Source organism: Ziziphus jujuba, chromosome 6 (assembly GCF_031755915.1).
Source record: "Ziziphus jujuba cultivar Dongzao chromosome 6, ASM3175591v1".
Lineage (NCBI taxonomy): Eukaryota > Viridiplantae > Streptophyta > Magnoliopsida > Rosales > Rhamnaceae > Ziziphus > Ziziphus jujuba.
In genome coordinates, this window is record NC_083384.1 from 18,520,567 (window position 1) to 18,540,028 (window position 19,462).

Sequence of the window (19,462 nt, forward strand, 5' to 3'; positions counted from 1 at the left end):
TTATGTCAGAACAGATATGATCTCCAGCAATAAGATAAAGTGAAAAAAAGAATTCAATCACTTTGAGTCTTTGAAGGCGGCTGAAACGTATCTGCTTCCTGGGTCTTACAGCGGTCCTTTTGGGTTACTATATAACAAACACATTTCAGGGATAAAAACTAACACAGTCCAATCCAAAAAAAATTCCATTTTGCGCTGAGTAAGATCTCTAGTGTGTTTGGCTAGACAGAAAGTGATGGAAACCTTCAATAACATATTCTTCATCATTTTCTCCTTAACATTAACCTTTCTCCGTCTTGAAGCTCTCCATGAAAATTGCAAAAAAACATACTGCAACCCTGGTGGTCCAAGTATCCAATTTCCATTCCAACTAAAATCATCCCAAGAGCACCAAAACTCATATGGCGAACCAGGGTTCGTGCTCGATTGTGAAAACAACTCCACCATTATTAATTTCCCATCTTATGGTAACTTGGTAGTGAAATCCATCTCCTACAAAACCAGAAAGCTTGATCTTCTTGATCCAAGAAGCTGTGTCCATGGAGTTTTTCTCAATCTCAATCTCTCGCTCACACCCTTCCATTACTACTACACTTTGAAAGACTATACCTATCTCAATTGTTCAGCTAGGCTTTCTTCTAATTCTTTCACCGAGATTCCTTGCTTAAGTGGTGTTGGACACCATGTTTATACTGTAGAACCTTCTTTGGATGTTCCATTTTCTTGCCAACCAATCAAAACCATAGCTATTCCTTTTGGTTATAGTTCTTCTCTTTCTGATAATAGTTTTGGTCTGAGATTAACTTGGGGTTCTCTTGGTCGCGAAGATTGCGAAGGAAAAGGAATTCGGTGTGCTTTACAGTCAAAAAATGGAGGACTTATTGAAGAAGGTATGTATTAAAGTTCATTCTTTCTTTAATTTTCTAGATCTTTTTGGTACTTTATGTTCATTTATACTTTGTTTAGGGAAATCATTTAGCATCATTAGTTTTGTACTTTGATCTGGCCAGATTCGTTTCGTGTCTTGTTGATTTGTATACTTTCAGCAGAATATTAAGGGGAGTAGAACAGAGTAAAATTTTTTTCTTTTTCTTTTTTTTTTTTTGGTTCTCTGAAATGAATAAATAAATAAATATATATATATATATATATATATATATATAGGGTTAAGCCTAAGAACTTAAATTTATTAATTTATAAATAGTACTGCTTAATTAATAAAGTTTCATGAATGTAAAACAGTAGTGTCTCGGTTTCTCATGTTTTATGATGAACTTCAAAGGTTTATTTTCGTTTGTTTATTAGTTTTCTGGGAAAAGGCGCATTTGGACCATCATGTCCCGTCAAATAAGTTAATAAAATAAAAGAGTAACTATTCAATACATATAAACAAATTAATTAATTAACATATAAGCGCAATTGTTCATATATACCTTTAATTTTTTTATCTTAAATTATAAGTTGACAATCATTATTATAAAAATAAAAAAATAAAAAAACATTATGTAATCACTTCTATGGTGACAGTTTATTAAAAATTTAAAATCCTAGATTTGTTCAAACACGTTACTTGTGTTTATATATATATATATATATATATAAACTATGTGCAAAAATTATATGTGACTTTTCTCTACAAGAAACTAAATTATAATATGAATATTCATAGAAATTGGAAAAGCAACAAAGAATAAAGAATAATATTCCCACTCTTCAACACGTTATAATTTAAAGTCTCTGTTGTCGCAATAGACTTCCATTTCCGGGGCCTTCCAAACTAAAACAATTTTCATTTTAAGTAACAAATAGAGCTTGAAGGAAGTTTTAAAGAAAGTATCTTAAACTTTTACTTGGAAATAATGAAGTGAAAGCTAGCTAATGCATTTTCATGTGCACGCACAACCACCCATTTTTTGTATATCATCCGCCAAACTTTGTCGTTTTTCGTGGAAGTCCGCCCAGTAAAGTAAATTTACCAAGACATTGACTAATTAAGCATCTATTCAGAAATGCTACAAAAATATTAAATGTTATTTGTTAATCTTTTACTATGAAAATGATCTCTGCTCCTTTTTTTTTTTTTTTTTTTTTTTTTTTTTGGGTTTGATTTTGGTGCAGTACGAGTCCTATGGATCATTGGAATTTTTGCAGCAGCAGCATTGATAAGTCGAAAAATTTATTGGTCGGAAAAGACAGATAGCCAGAAGGAAGAGAGGTACCAAGTTGGGCATGGGAAAATACTGGGAGACTATACAGCCCTCAAAGTTGAAATTTTTAATGCTGATGTTGATACCGAGCAGCCCCACAAACCATCATTAAATTTATAAAAGACAATAGCAAATAAATACAGAAGAAGATCGAAGATAACATGGATAATATGCACCAGAAGCGATGAATGGTCCTCCTTTGTTAAGTGGCTAAAATGCCATTGAACAACAACTGTAGCAGAGCATTAAAGCAGAACATATGAGACAAACAGCATACAGGGTGAAGAAGTTCCTCCTATTTTTCTGTGCTTTCATTGTCGTTTACAAAATTATCTTCCTTAAGACAAATCAGATTTACGGTTCAAAGATGTGACAAAACTATATCAGAATTTATGGGGTTGATTATGATGAATAACCATGGTTTTCTCCATTAAAATGATAATGGTGTAGGGTGAATCATTAATCGATGTAAAATCTCCCATTTTCTCACAAACATAAACTCCTCTTTTTTTACTTTCTCTCGACTTTTATTGGAGCTCTAAGCTATGCTGTGGACCTATCAAGCCAACCTACAACATATATGTGATAGATTTTAAGGAGTGTTTCTAATTAATGCCGCTTGTGATTATTATTATATATATATATATATAGATTAATTTTACATAATGAGAGTGTGAAGACAATCATCCACATCTTTTAGATATGTACATGTAATAGCTGTGAATTATCATTATTTGTATATACACACACACATGAAAGCACTCTAAATCAAACAAAAATATATTATATATAGAGAACTTTTCTTCTACTATATATTTATATATTATATAAGCACTCTATATCAAACAAAAATATATAATATATCATGTACAGAGAACTGTTTTCCTATTAATTATCTTTTCTGATGACACTCGGCTAATGTTCCTTAAAAAATAAAAGAAATAAAAATAATAATGAAAGCTAAATTAGAGATGTAAAAACCATTATTACTTGACATATTAATACGTTTCCACTGGCAGATAATTACATGTAAATAAAACATATGTATATATGGATATACATACACAACAAATTTTTTTGTCAGGTAAAGATAATGGTGTACTCGCCAAAACAAATATAATGAAACCTAATAATGGTATGTTACCTAATAATAGTATATTTAAGTCTATGAGCACAAATATTAAATTTACTTAGAGTTTGTTTAATTAGATGGAATCTACCTTCTAAAATTACATCTAAAAGGTTAATCGATAGATTTTTAACATAGTACTGTCACGTCTATCTAATAAAAATCTGCACGTCTGTGTCTATATTTATAAAGAAAATGGATGCACTCATTTTTTATTTTTTTGGGGTCTTTTTTGGGTTTATTTAGAAACTTCCATTTTGAAGGTAAGTTTCAATAAAATTTACGCATTTAGACTATTTACGTGGACTCTCTCCTACTTCACCTCCAATCTTGATCATCCAACTAAATTAAAATATGACTAAAATTGTAAAACTTGGAGAACAAATAACTTAATGATCAAGTAAGATACATAATTAGCCTAAAAAAGAAACAAGTTGATTTCTTTCTTTTCATGCCATGTTAGACAACCACTTAAATACCACATGTCATGCCACGTGTCCAAAGATGCCATGTCATCGTACTAGTGAAAAATTACCAAATTGCCCCTAATATTGTCTTCCTTCATGCCTTCATATCTATAGCTTTCAATGCTCAATATTGTTGCCAGTTTTGATTTTTCCTTAGAAAAACTCTTACATTCTTGATTGATAAGTATGTCCGGGATAAGACCGTTTAATGCATTTTTAAACTTCTTTGCATGAACTCTAGTAATTGGTCCAGTTGACAACCCCAGTGGCTCAGGACTCCATCTTTGAGTGCTCCCATGATGATCCTCATCACTCTGCTCCTTGCAAGCATCACACTAATATTCATCAGCAACAGGATCAATTTGTACCAGAAAAGTTGTCAACTTTTTATATGTTGAGCATAGTTTTTCTAGAGGAAGCATTGGCATGACCATCGACTGCAAGAGTAAGCTAGGCTCAAATAGGGTTTGTCGTGGGCCATACAGGGAAGACATCATTGATGGTGTTGGAAAGAGTGAGTTGGTGATCATGGCTGAAATGTTGAATCTGATTTGGGAGAAAAACTTATGTGAGGCTGAATGGTATGAAAAGTTTGATAGTATAATTCTTTCTAATGTTTTTGTTATTAGTGATGCTGATAAATGTGTTTATATTAAATTGTTAGAAAATGCATGTGTAATTTTTTGTTTATATGTAGATGATATTCTTATTTTCGGCACAAATTTGAATGTCATTAATGATACAAAATTGTTTTTGACTAAGAATTTTGATACGAAGGATCTTAGCATTGTTAATGTTATTTTAGGTATGAAATTAATAAAGTGTGATGTAGGTATTACTTTGATACAAGGACATTATGTTGAAAATTTATTAAAAATGTTTAACTTTTTTTATGTAAAGCCTATGTTTACACCTTTTAATCCTAATTCAAAGTTAACATAAAAATAAAGGTGATGCATTATCGCATATTTTATATTCTCAAATTATTTGTTCCTTTATGTATTTATCTAACTGCATCAGATCTGATATTTCTTATGTTGTTAATAGATTAGGCAGGTGTACTAGTAGTCCCAGTAGTAATCATTGGATTGCTATAGAAAGGATCTTCAAATATCTTAAAGTTACAATTAATTATAGTTTTCCTACAGTCTTGGAAGGTTTTTGTAATGCTAACTGGATTTCAGATTCATATGAAACTAAAGCCACCAATGGTTATGTTTTTAGTTTTGGTGGCGGTGCAATAGCATGAAAGTCAACAAAGCAAACTATAATTTCTAGGTCAACTATGGAAGCTGAGTTCATTGCTCTAGATCTTGCCAGTAATGAAGTTGAATGGTTGAGAAGTCTTCTAGCAAACATACCAATTTTGTCTTATCCAATTCCTACTATACCTTTGCATTATGATAGCCAAGTAACTATTACAAAGGTAAAGAGTGAAAATAATAATGAGAAGAGGTGACATATAAGAATCAGATATAAAACTTTTAAACGATTACTAGCACATGATATTATTTCTCTTGATTTTGTTAGATTTGAAAATATTATAGACCCAGTTACAAAAGGCTTAGCGAGTAGGCAAGGCATTGAATCATCAAGGGGAATGGGACTGAAGCCTATAAATATAGTCACCACAGTGGATACCAAATCCTTGTGATTGGAGATCCATGAAGAATGTTCAATGGGCAAGAATGAAATAAAAGTGTAACTATGAAGCACTATTTTATAATTTAAGAGAGTTTTTTGGTCCCATTCTTACGGTAATAATGCTTAAAATTTGTGATGGTATAGGAAGAGTATAACTCTGAATGAAACCGAGGCATGTACATTGCAGGGAGTTGATCACAAACTTCCCCTGGAGGTTTCACCTAACTGAGTATCTTGGTATGATCACTACCATGGGAAATTAGGCTACTCCCTAAAAATACTGATGATACAAGATATGTGCACATGACTGTTAAAGTGCAAACCACAATAGAACTCAAGAAGAATTATCTATACTGTGTGTAATGTAAGTGAAAATCTTATTCAAAGAGCCTAGTTCAAATCTTAGTTCACTATAGTTCTTTAGGAAGAAAACTTATAAATACAAAGTGTTGGTTTAAACCCAGAAGATACCTATACCCATTGCATAATAAAAAAATGCTCAATAATATATTTATTTTATAAAGTTATATTTTCATAATTTTTAAATCATGCGGGGGATTGTTATAATTTATTTAAAAACTATTAATATTATTTTATATATTATATGAACAAACATTTTACTGAAAGACTAAGTCTAAGTTGTTTTTAACGCTGTAGTTCAATTTTTAAGTTGAATTGGATTTTGTTAGTATATTAGTTCCTACAAGATAGTACTTTTTAACATATATATATAGTTATTTAGTAAAAGTCAGTTTCCTAGTTTGTTTACTAGTAACGTATATATTAATTTACGTATCTATTGATGTTAAAAAACTGTTTCTAATGTTAATTTTTTTGTTATTAAATTACAAAATATTAGTAAGTTTATTCCTAAGAATCATAGAATCCATAACAATCTCTTACTCCAAGCTCTATAAATAAGATCTTTTTTCCCATTTGAAAACACACAGCAATAGAAAATTTACTATCCTTTCTTCTTCTCTCAAAATACCCTTCTCTCAAATTCTTCATATTTCCTTTACAAAAAATTATTTTACTACTATCAAATATATTTTAATATATATATATATATATATATATATATATATATATATATATATATTTAGCATTATAGGAGTTCTAATGAGTTTGTGGGAATTCTTAGCTGCATACAAGATTTCTAAATGATCATGGTATCTTGGGAGAGGAATGTTAGACAACCCAGTACAGAAGAGGGCATATCTTTTTTAAGAAGAGCGCATTTGCATGCCTCGATCCAACTAAGTAGGCCATCGTAAATTCTGAATAATTGTTTATTATTTTGTTATTCTTATTTGGTGTTTGATATTTGTGATTGTAATTCAGTTTTACTATTTGGTTTATTTCCAACATTCTAAACCATGCAAATGGAAAAGCCAAACCACATCAAAAAGAAGAAGAAGCATGCTACAAAGGTGCACTGCACAAAACTGAAATTTTTTTACATAGAGGATGGTTTTACTTTTTTGCATTAAGTATTATGTTTTATTTCTATGTTTATTCTAGTGTTCATAAAGAAAAGGAGAAGTCGTAGTCCATGGTTGTTAAAAAAAAAAAAAAAAATGAAAGAGAAATAGCACCTCCTCTAAAAGCTTATATGTATTTGGAAAAAAATAAAAAACAATTAATTAAGATGATAACATAGTTATGACATGGTATATTTTTAATACGTGGCCACCTAATCATTTGGAATGGCAAGGCTTATGAGAAATTTTTCTGTACATAATCTGTTGTACCAAATTGGAATCTATATTAGTGCACATGATCAATGAAAAAAAAGCATGTATAGCATAAAATCCTAATTATTTTAAAAAATCCACATCAGCTTCTTTCATCTTGCAAACACCTTTAACTTCTATTATCCTTTATTATTATTATTATTATTATTATTATTTCTTTTTGCTCCTCTTCCACTTCGATCCACTTCAGCTCATCCTTTGCCCTAAAAACCTGAGATTTCTATTCACCCACCATTTTAAATCCTCTCATCCACACTAACTGCAAGATGGAGGTCTCTCCAACACCTAGATCATCTTTGGCAGAGTCTTTAATTCCTTTTGCATGCTAACATCAACTTCTCTGCCACTTTTTGCTTGCTAATTCATTCCTTTTGTCAATATCTAGAAATCCATTGTTGAACCAATGTAGTCTTCCTTACCCATAAATGAAGAAGCATAAGAAATTTGGTTCAATTTTTTTCGTCTCCTCTTACATATTCAAATTTCTTGTTCTCTCTATAACCAATAAATTTATATTTTTCATAAATTTATTTGTCAAAGAATTTTGCTTCTAAGAATGTAGAACTTGAAAACGTTTTCGTACTATAGGATTTCTATATGTTGACCCAAAAAAATTGGAATATTAATGAAAAGGGGCAGAAATTGAAAACCCTAAGTAGTGGAAATTAGTACTTCGCCTAGGATGATCTAGATGTTAGAGAGACCTCTATCTAGTGATTGGTATGGATGAGAGAAGATTGAATATGGAAGGAATAGTATGAAGATATGAGAACAAAGAATTTCTAATTTTCTGAGCAAACATTACAAGAATCACAATGATGGGCGACGTAATTAATGCGTTAAAAAAAATAAAAAGAGACGCAAACATAAAACGTCGCCTAACATCATATCGCTAAAATCATAAGACAAAAGGTGACGCATTAATAGTGTCACTTAATATTAATGAAAAGGTGATACATACAAAAATACATCACTAAATATCAAGAGACATGCGATGCTAAAAATTTGATGTTTAACCTTAGCGACGCAAAATAAAAGCATTGCTAAAAATTAAATAAAAGCATTACTAAAAACCACAGCATTTTAACAATTAAAGGAGAAGCTTGATAAATGCATCGATAAAGGTCAGAAATGGCGACCGTTTTATACAATGTGTCACTAAAAGTATATTTTAGGTGACGTGTTTCTTCTTCTAATGCGTTGCCCTTTTTTTTTTTTTTTAAATTTGCTTGTTATAATTTTTTTAAAATTGATTAAAATATTATAAAAACAAAAAACTTAAAATATAAAATACAAAAAAAATTAAAACTAGATTCATCCAAAATAATTAGAATACAAAAATTTAAAATAAATATTTTTTATAACAAAATAATTATCAAATAAATTAAATATTATCTCATGAAATATTTTTACAATTCGGTAAACTATTGTATATGCAAAAGTAAAAGCAATATTAATTAAACTTCCATGAATGCATAGTCATTGAGATGGAAGTTAACATCCTTTTGTTGAGGATATTATACCCTCATACTGCATATGAAAAAATTAAAAAAAATTATTAAAACTTATGCAAAATAATAAATTAATATTAATTATTAAAAAGTAATTTAGTAAATGAAAATTTAAAAAATATTACCATTGTTCTTAAGATTTGGTGAGGCATATTACAAACATAGTCACTCTCACATTCATCCTTATTATCATTTTCATAGATACTTGGCAACTATATGACAAATGGATTGTGAGCCATTGTAGTATCGTCAAGAACATCTTCTTCAACCAATTCTTCTTCAACAAAAGTACGATGTTGTGGCGGAGTTGAAACAACAGACCATCTCGAAGACCTTCAACATAAAATATTTGTTGAATTTAACAAAACAATGTCAAGCTATATCACAAACAAAATATCTACAAAAGCAAGATTAAGAAAATCCAGCGAACCTAACCTGCGGTTAAAATGAAGGAAAAAAAAAAAAAAAAAAACCCAACCCATCACATGTCATCGCCAACCACAAAGAAAAAAGAAACTCACATAAACGATAGAGACGAAGAAACATGAAACCCAGCTAACCACGAGGGCTAAACAGAGAAACCCAGCTTCTTGATAGCGACGTAGGCAAATGAAAAATGAAACCCTAAATATTCCACTCCTCAAGTCTCTCTTAGATTGCTTTCAAATATAACATCTATTAGGTAGTGTATTTGATATAGTTTTAGAAAAGAAAATGGATTCAAAGGGGCGTATAAAAATTTTAAAACGCGCCAAAAATTTTTAGAACAGGCTCGTAAAATTATAAAACCCTTTTAAAGATTCTTTTTTTCTTTTCAAAATTAAGAGAACAAGCGATGCATTTACATCTTAAAGCGTCGCTTGTTCCATCAATATTATTATTTTTTATGTTTTTTAATTAGTTTTTTATTCTTCATCTAAACATAAATACTGAAAATATTTCTTATATATGTGAAACAAAATTACCAAAGTGGTAGTTTAATTATTTTATATTCCAAATAAAGTTTATTTACTTTAAAATCCGGTTCTAAGTTTTATTTTTTGTTCCTTAATTTGATGGAACAGTCGATGTATAAAAAGCAAAAAGAGTCACCAGATACTTTTTATTTTTTTTTTCTTTTTAAATAGTTATTAATTTGCTTTTGAAGTATAGTTTATTTGCTTTTAAAAGTAGCAACAGGCGATGCATCTACAATTAAAAGTGACACATTTTCTCTCAATTTCATTTTTTTTTCCTTTGGTTATTTTTTTATTTTTCATCTACAAATAAACATTGAAAATAGTTAAAGAATAAAGGTATAAAAAAATAGTTAAAGAATAAAAAATAAAAATAAAAAATGGAACAGGCAACGCATTCATAAAACATTGCGTCGCCTGTTCTCTTTTTTAAATAACAAAAATACTATTTAAAATACTTGAAATTTTAATAAGAAAATAATCTATACTTCAAAAATAAAAAAATTAAACAAAAATAATTAATATTTTATTATATTTGATTCATATTTTAATAACTCTCTATTAAAATTTTCAAAATAATTAAATTTATTACATTTTTATTTCCTATCTATTAAATATGTATTAACTATTTATTAAATTATTAATTTTAAAAGAATAAAATTATTATATGAGTTAAAATTTTATTTATTTGAAATATTAGATTGTTATGCCAATATTTATTTGAATTTTATTATCTATCAATTATTTTCTATGAATTTATCTATCAAATAATCCTAATTTGACAAACTAAAAGGTAACTTTCAAATTGGAAAAAAAAATTTCGTTAAAGGCTGGAATAGACGACGCTTTTCTGAGGTAACAATTTCCAGATTAGTCGCTAAATGTAGGAATAGGAGATGCGGTTTTAAAAATGAGTCGCTAAATTCGATAAAAGGAGATACATTGTTAAAAAAAAAGTCTCTTATTAGTTTTTAAACATAAAAAAGTTTTTTTAAATAATTTTTTATTACCTTTTTAACATAAAAAGCTTTTTAAATAATTTTTCAAGTCTTTAATGACACAATTATTGAAAAAAATCTCTTAAAAATAATTTTATTTATAAAATTATTTTTATAAACAAAAATAATTGATATATTATTAATTTATACATTATGTCATAGCACTATAACAAGTAACTTATCATAAAAATACAAATAAATTAAAGGAATTACTTAATAATTTTTCCTCATGTCTCTATCTATTAAAATTTTTAAAATAATTAAATTTATCACATTTTTATTTCCTATCTCTTAAATATGTATTAACTATTTATTAAATTATTAATTTTAAAATAATAAAATTATTATATTAGGAAATAGGAGACGCAATCAAGGAGAATTGCATCGCTTGTTTCAATTTTTTTTTTAATTTGTTCCTTTTTTTAAAAAAACAAAAATACAATTTAAAAATTATAAATTTAAATAGAAAATAAACTCACTTGGGAAACAAAATAATTAGAGAAAAATAATAAAAATAATCATATCAGGTAACATGCAACGCAATCAGGGGAATTGCATCGCCTGTTCCAATTTTTTTTTTTTAATTTGTTCCCCTTTTTTTAAAAAAAATAAATTTTAAAAACTTACAAATTTAAACAAAAAATAAACTGTACTTGAGAAACAAAATAATTAGATAACAACAATAAAAATAATCATAAAAGGAAACAGGAGACGCAATCAAGGGGAATTGTGTCGCCTGTTCCAATTTTTTTTTTAATTTGTTTCTTTTTTTAAAAAAAAACAAAAATACAATTTAAATATTTGCAAATTTACACAAAAAATAAATTGTATTTAAGAAACAAAAAAATTAGAGAGCAACAATAAAAATAATTACAAAAGGCAACTAGTGATGCAATCAAAGGTAATTGTGTCGTCTGTTCCATTTTTTTTTAATTTGTTCATTTTTAAAATAAAAATAAAAATACAATTTAAAGACTTGCAAATTTAAATAGAAAATAAATTGTACCTGAGAAACAAAATAATTAGAACAACAATAAAAATAATCATAAAAGGCAACAGGCGATGCAATCAAGGGAATTACGTTGCCTGTTCCATTTTTTTTTTCAATTTGTTCCCTTTTTTTTTAAAAAAAAACAAAAATACAATTTAATGACTTATAAATTTAATCAGAAAATAAATTGTACTTGAGAAACAAAATAATTAAAGAACAACAATAAAAATAATCATAAGACGATGCAATCAAGGGAAGTTGCATCGCCTGTTCCCTTCTCTTTTTTTTAATTTGTTCCCTTTTTTTGAAAACATAAAAATACAATTTAAAGACTTGCAAATTATTTAAGAAAAATAATATTCCTTCACATTTTAAAAAATATTTTCAGTATTTATTTGTAGATAAATTAAATATATAAAATAATTAAAGGACAAAAGGAAATGAAGTAACAGGCGACGTTGTTTTGATTAATTGCACCGTTAACAAAAAATGTTTATGAGATTGGCAATGTAAAGTAAGGATATTGCGACTCTTTTTTTGATATTGCGACTCTTTTTTCAATAAATGCATCACCTGAAATATGTGGCGACTCTTTATGCTATTGATGAGTCGCCTGTTCCTTCAATATAAAAGGAAAAAAGTAATTTATTAAAATTGCAACTTGTAATTTCAAATAAACTATCATTAAAACACAATCAAATAACTAATAAAATAAAATAAAAACAATGAATAAAACAACTAAAGCAGAAGCTGTTGAGTCATATATTTAGTGACGCCGAAAATCAATGTCGCTTATTTTTCTTTTTAACAACCTTTAATTCATTTCGTTTCGTAGCGTCGCTAATTTTATATTGCCAGATCTCAATTTTCTTGTATTTAGCGACGCCGTGGAAAGTGCGTTGCTTGTTGTTTTATTAAACGACGTTTTATCATGTATTTTTTTATTACGTCGCAAACTTGATATCGCTAAATCGTTATTTTCGCATAGTGAAAACAAAAAGGCATGAAGTAAAATACAAATAAAAGAAGAATAAAATAAATAAATAAAATAAAAAATGGCTAATAAAGGTAAACAGTGTTTGTAACATGAAGAAATTGATACAGATTTTTTTTAAATGATTAGGATTTGATGCTATATATGATATTTTTTTCATTGGCAGTGTGTACCAACATAAATTTCACTTGGTACAAATTGTGTAAAGAAAAATTTCTCTACGGCTGATCTGCTACCACTGCTTGATACAAGTTTTTCTTCTGATTTTAAATGGAAGATGGGCTTTAGCAGGATGGCGGAAACGCAAATTTTATTTTATTTTATTTTATTTTTTTGGGGGGGGGGGATAAAAACAATGCTAGGACAAGTTGTGCCACATAACTGTAATGTAAATAAATTTACCCCTTTTAAAATACTTTCTTCTTTAAATTATATATGTTTAGTATTTTCTTCTTTAAATTATATATGTTTAGTATTATATGATAAAAGTCCGCAATTGTTGAAAAGTCATTTACTGAACAATAGGCGATATATATTCTGCAATATATTATGAAATATGTAATTTATTATTATACATTTTACGTAAAATATATTATAGAACATGTATCATTTACTATTTAGGTGATGTCCCCAACAATTAATAATTTTATATATGGTAAATTATGTAGATTCATTTACCCAAAAGAAAGAAGAAAATAAAAAAGTAAATTATGTAGATCCCTCCGATCAAAAGTCACAAATACATTTGCATTACACAGATAAAAGTGTCCCATAAGTTTTGTAACCTCCATGGACTACATGGGCTGGTCGAAGACTCAAATGTAGGAATGAATTCTATTACATTTTCCAATTTTTTTTTTTTTAAAGCGAAAGTATTTTAATTTTTGATTTATAATATTATAATATAAATTATACAAATGAAAATTCGAAAATGGTAATTTTACGTCAAACAGTATTTAGTTTTGAATTTTAATTTCATTTTGGCCAAGGAAATTAAAAAAAAAATGGATTACTGAATTTTTAAAATAAATAAATGTTTGTGTTTTCCCTTTTCTTTTTAAATTTTTGTTTATAAATTTAAAAAAATAATAATAATCAATTTTTTTATCGTAAAAAAAAAATATATCAGGAAAATCATCTTAGATTATTTGTAAAAACAAACGAATTTTTACAATTTTGTTATAAAAAAATATGAAATGTTATTAAATCAGCAAAAACAAAAAAATAAAAATAAAAATAAAAACTGCTTAAAAATTCCTAGTGTAGATGAAGCCAAATTGCAGCATTATACGATCATGAAATTCAAATTATAGAAGGTAAAGTCATTCCTACTCTTCCACTTTTGTTTCGTTGTCATCCGAACTAGCCAGTAAGCTTCTTACTCTCCAGTACTGAATGATTTACCATTCTCCTTTTCCTTTTTGATCTTTTCATTTCACCTTTTATACATACATACATATTGTACATAACCTCTTTCCCCTCTGAATCTACTGTTAAAAGTTTTTTGCTTTTCTCTCTCACTTCTGATATATGAACAGTCCGAAGCTCGTTGTTTCCCTCAACCTTGTCCATTTTGACGATTAAGATATATGAAGGCTAAGAATTTTCTTGCTATGCTCGCTATTGGGTTTCTTTCTTTCACTGTAAGTATATGGTTCTTTCATGGTCTCCCTGCTCTCATCTAAAATATACTGATCTCCACGTCCTTTCCCTTCAGCCTTAGATTCAATATTTTACAAATTCATTGGGATTATTTGTGTTTTACTAGCTTTTTTATTAATCTTACTGTTTCTTTTCTGAATACGTTAGATTGACTGATAAGACTATAATTATCTGAATCAAAGCAATTAGCACAAGTCCATCTTGTACAGAACAGAGTGAAAAATGCAGATCAAGCATCTGAGCCATGAGCATCCCTTGGTCCTTATTGATAAGGAAAATTTCGTTGAACAAAATTGCTCAAAATGCCAAGAGAATATCTTGGGTCCGATTTATAGTTGCCAGAAATGCAACTACTTTATGTGCAAATCCTGTGTTGGATATCCACACCAGATTCATCATCTCAGCCACCACCATCCCTTGACCCTTAGAGATATGAAGGTCGGCGAAACCAAGCACTGCAAGGGCTGCTTCGAACGCATATCCAAGCAAGCTTATAACTGCTCGGATTGTGGGTTTCAACTCCACAAATCATGTGCTGATTTACCAAACAAGATAAGCCATCCATCTCATCCAACACATTCTTTGACCCTCCTCTACAAACACCCCATAGAAGACACCTTTAACTGCCACCATTGCAAAAAGACTAAACCTGGATTCACCTTGTGCTGTGTTCAATGTAATATATACCTTGATGTTCATTGCGCCTTCAGTCGAATTGAGGTCATAACTGAGGAAGTCCGCCTTTCTTATTTCTCGGGTCGCTTTTTGTCTCAGGGTGAGTTTGAAATTTTCTCTCATCGCCACAGATTGAATCATGAGAGCGCTTACAAGTGCAAGCAAAAGTGTCCAGCTTGCAAACTGGCGATTGCAGATTATAGTTCAATGTATCGTTGCCCAAAATGTGTGTATACCATCCATGACAAGTGTGCTTTCTTATCGCAAACTCTTGAGCATCCTTCCCACCCAAACCATTCCCTCACTCTCCTTGTTGAATCACCCTATGAATCTTTGGGAGATTTTTGGTGTAATGGGTGTTACAGAGACATAGGTGGGTTTACATATCATTGCTCCGAATGTAAATTTGATCTGGATGTTCAATGTGCTTCGTTTATGCCAAGCATGAAATATGAGTATCATGACCACCCTCTTACTCTCTTTGAGAAGACAACTCATGACTTTTGGTGTGACGCGTGTGGAACCAACTGCAGCAAGAATTTCTACCGTTGCGTTGATTGCGATTTCAATGTCCATGTCCAATGCGTTCTGTTGCCGAGTTCTCTTAAACATGGATGTCACAAGGACCCTCTTAAGCTTACCAAATATATTACTACTGGAAAAGACACAGAGGTGTTTTATTGCCATGCCTGCGAGAAAGAAAGAAACACGGATCTTAACGTGTATTGTTGCATCGATTGTGACTTCATTTCCGAAATTGAATGCGTTTTTCCTGGGGTAAGTCCATATTCATCAAGCCATTTTTGTATAGAATTATATGCCATTGTATTAGACCTGCTATCCACACATACTTTGCAAGACTTTTTGCTTAGGAGCAACATATTTTTCTTTACTCAATCACATTTAATAAGCCCAGAAATTCAGTGTTTCAATTTTATTTTTTTATTTTTAGTGAAAATGATTCAAAAAGAGTTGTTCTGAAAAATGCAAATGTAATTTCTAGGTTATACCTCCTTCAAAACAAGTCTCAAAGAGGAAAATTGTTGAGGACCTTGCCCGTGAACACGAGCTTGCCTCTGCAGTCCAGCCAGAGGAGACGCCAGAGCTCGAGGAAGAGATAGAAATGCTAACAACTAAATTGGAGGCACTCAAGTGGAAGCTGAAGGGCGAACCAGCAGAACATGTTGCATCTGCAATTTTAAATCTGAAGAAGGTAATCTCGAGTGAGCATTCTATATGTGAAAGGGAAACCACAAGAATGGAGGCTGCACTTTTAACTATTAAAAGCATTATCTCAAGTTGGATTTGGATCCCAAACTGGAGAGGGACTGGTTGATTTATGAAACAGTTCAAACATCTGCAAATACTTCTAGCTTGCATTGTGGTTACTTTCATTGTCTTGTTTCAGCTAATGAGTGGTTGAATAAAATCTTTGGCCTGCAACTGCTGGGATGGAAGCTTTTTTAAATGCCTCATGTATCCTTGAATACATATAAAAACAAAATGGTCTTTGCTGTCTCGTGATGAAACTATACTTGAATACAAACTCATGTGGGTTTTGTTTATTCGAAACATGTTGGTTTTTTCTGCAGTTGTTGGCATTTTTTTATTTTTTATTTTTTTCCTTGTTTCAGCTATTGAGTGGTTGAATAGCAGTTGTTTGCGTTTGTGGATATGGCAGAGAGGTTAAGAGGGATAGAGAATGTGAAATTCTTTACTTTATTGATTCCGTTTTAGGATCTGCATTTTTCTCATTCAAAACTGTTTTTTAATACAATGGAATAATTATTTCGAGTTTCAATGTTGTATAAAACTAGCATTATGCGATTTAATCCCCAAAAAAAAAAAAAGATATTAAACTATATGGATGATATATCTAAGCTATATGGCATCTCCACTTTTTCTTTAATGATTAGTATTTGAATCAAGCCATTTGGGCATTTCCACATTTTAGAATGAGTTTTGAGAAATCTTTTATATTAGATTAATAAAATTCTACATGAAAGATAAAGAATTTATCGTCAAATCTACATGGAATGCTATGCTAAAAAGCCAGATATTAATATTTAAGAAGAGAGACAAATTTCAAAGCTACAAGCTAAATATAGTAATTTTCTCATAACGCTAGAAAACAGAGTTGCAATCTGAATCTGAATAAAAATTCATTAAACCTGGTGCCAAACACTACCATTCATGGAAATCATGTTCAGCATCTATGTTGTTTCCTCGAATAATGATATGGAGTTTAAATCCGACAAAGAAAAACAGTTCTCCCGTGGAGTTTAGCATCATACTAAGTAAGCCACTAAGGACAATTTTCATTGCAGAAATAATGAACTCATATAAATATATCATCTACAAAAACCATTCTGAGTCATTCAGTTAAGTATTATGAGGTGGACAATGTGATGCAGATTTTTCTTCTCTTTAAACCAAATTAATTGAACAAGCAGTGTTACAAGAAATCTTTGCCATCCATAGATAATCATATCACAATCATCAGTATTTACAGGCCAAGGCCCTCAACATCTAAATATTGTCAAAGCTTAACTCCAGCTGCATCACTTGCTCCCTGGTGATGATCCTAATTTCCAGTCTCTTCTAACAATGATATGTACCTGGTTAATTCAGAAAGAAAGACACAGACAGACAGAGAGAGAGAGAGAGAGAGAGCAGAGAACAAGAGAGATTGGAAATCCTTTCATTCATCCTAATAACTGACACAACTGACACAACCTACTAGATATTTAATGGCTATCCCCTCATTACTAAGAATAGCAACTACCACTAGAATATGGAAACATGGAGAAATAACTGAAACAACAGCTGCAATTAAAATAGAGACATCTATGGTTGTTGGATGTGTGTACGGCGAGTGTCTAATATCAAACGACTCCTCTAGTTTTGACAGTACTTCAACAACCTTGAAGTCATAATAGATTTCTGACAATAATGATCAATTATGAGGCACAGAGCATACGTTGTTGTCAGTTTCTTGTTGTTCATCCATAAACTGAGCTAACAAGAGGAAAGATCGTCAGCTTCCACATGTGGGTGAGATGAACTAGTGCTGGCAGCAGATGAAACTGATACCGTGGATTGAGGTAGGAGAGCGGCTTCTCATCCTTGGTTTGTGTTGATTATTTAGAATCTAGTTGTGACCACTTAAAATGGCTAGCTTTCTGTAGACTTGAATAATTGGGTTCGCATTGCATTTTGAGTGTTGCTGCTGAACATAGAACAACCCCACTGAAGGTACATTTGCCACATTGTATCATCTCTACAAAGCATTTGTTTATCTCCACCAAGCCATCAACAGTGGAGAATCCATATATATATATATATATATATAAGGCAGAAGGCAGTTCATCAGTTTTTTTCTTTTCTTTTTTATTTTTATTTTTTTAAGTCAAGAAAGGGTGGCAGAAAAAAGACGTACCACTTACCTATTTGCAGCAAAAAGTCATACCATATACAAATGCAAGAGACTTTTATCAGTAAATAAGAAACTTCTAATCAAATTCAGATAAGGAAAAGGACACTTTTCTCAAAATACATTCTCCAATAAAATAAGTCCCTAGCATGAATCTTCATATGCAGGATTTATAGTGTAACCCAAACAATAAATTAAATTGGAAGAGAAATATCGCTTGTAGCATGTCACATGAAAACATAGTTGTGCAGTCTTAACAACTAGATCAAATGGGACTCTTCAAATTCCATTTTGTCCATCGAGTTAATTGTACAAGATGGACAATTTTTGCACATGCATTTTTGTTATATATGAAGTTATTACTTTTAAGAGTCAACGATCATTGTTACTCATGGATCTAAAGTGTTTCTGCTAAGTTTTTGACTTGCAGCTTGAAACAAAAAGAGCGTAAAAAGGCATGTAGTTTACAAAAAAATATATAAATAAATAAAATTTCTTAGAAATGGAATATCTGAAGAATATTTCAACAAAATTATTATTTGAAAATGGAAAGCATTTCACTCAAAACCAAAGTTAAGTGAAATCGGCTTAATCAATAAGTTATTTACACATATAATTAATAGATCATCTCAATTAATAGGCTATATATTTAAGCAAGAAAATGTTCAAAAGAAAATGTTAAAAAAAAAAAAAAAAAAAAAAAAAAAAACCACATATATCCATAAACACAATTCTGAATTTCAGTTTTCCTACTCGCAATACAATTTCCAAAAACGCATAAACATCCTTCAGTGATAAACATAACTAGCTTGAGATAAGGGAGCAAAGGACCCTCTTTTTCCTGTTCAAACATAAAGCAAAGCAATCCCCTCACCTCGGCAAACAAACAAACAAACACCTGCGGTGCAAAAAGGGGGGTAAGAAATCTCCTAACCTCTTCGACTTGGCAAGCTCGGCATCTGTAATGGCTTTTCATTTTCTTTGAACGGGCTAACTCGGTGTTGAATTCAGATTATTCTGAGGCTCTGTTTGTTGGCC

At 30.1% G+C, this 19,462-nt stretch overlaps 2 protein-coding genes and 1 long non-coding RNA gene across 6 annotated transcripts in view; 2 read left to right on the plus strand and 1 right to left on the minus strand.

The window, feature by feature from the left end:
- On the plus strand, positions 1-2,724 carry LOC107430320 (uncharacterized). The gene is made up of 2 exons (XM_016041158.4): positions 1-890; positions 2,119-2,724. The coding sequence occupies exons 1-2, from the start codon at positions 236-238 to the stop codon at positions 2,325-2,327; spliced, it is 864 nt and encodes a 287-aa protein (XP_015896644.1). The 5' UTR covers positions 1-235; the 3' UTR covers positions 2,328-2,724.
- Positions 2,501-19,462, minus strand: part of LOC132804271 (uncharacterized) — a 25,579-nt gene continuing 8,617 nt past the window's right edge. Inside the window, exon 2 of the long non-coding RNA XR_009639398.1 lies at positions 2,501-4,117. This is a non-coding gene — a long non-coding RNA (uncharacterized LOC132804271). The remainder of the gene's footprint in view (positions 4,118-19,462) is intronic.
- LOC107430327 (uncharacterized) lies at positions 14,005-16,582 on the plus strand. Of its 4 annotated transcripts, XM_060818060.1 has the most exons (4): positions 14,005-14,023; positions 14,193-14,297; positions 14,499-15,768; positions 15,995-16,582. In XM_060818060.1, exons 3-4 carry the CDS (start codon positions 14,539-14,541, stop codon positions 16,325-16,327), a joined length of 1,563 nt encoding a protein of 520 aa, XP_060674043.1. In that variant the 5' UTR covers positions 14,005-14,023; positions 14,193-14,297; positions 14,499-14,538; the 3' UTR covers positions 16,328-16,582. The 4 variants fall into 4 exon arrangements, with proteins under 4 accessions (XP_060674043.1, XP_060674041.1, XP_060674042.1 ...); XM_060818058.1 differs by lacking the exon at positions 14,005-14,023 and having other exon boundaries at positions 14,039-14,297; positions 14,464-15,768; XM_060818059.1 differs by lacking the exon at positions 14,005-14,023 and having other exon boundaries at positions 14,039-14,297.

What these genes read in the sequence shown, in the direction of transcription:
- LOC107430320 (XM_016041158.4), top strand. Translation starts at nt 236, where the DNA reads ATGGAAACCTTCAATAACATATTCTTCATCATTTTCTCCTTAACATTA. An exon ending in TGGAGGACTTATTGAAGAAG is followed by an intron (nt 891 to 2,118) that starts GTATGTATTAAA and finishes ATTTTGGTGCAG; the next exon opens with TACGAGTCCTATGGATCATT.
- LOC107430327 (XM_060818060.1), top strand. Translation starts at nt 14,539, where the DNA reads ATGCAGATCAAGCATCTGAGCCATGAGCATCCCTTGGTCCTTATTGAT. An exon ending in TTGAATGCGTTTTTCCTGGG is followed by an intron (nt 15,769 to 15,994) that starts GTAAGTCCATAT and finishes TGTAATTTCTAG; the next exon opens with GTTATACCTCCTTCAAAACA.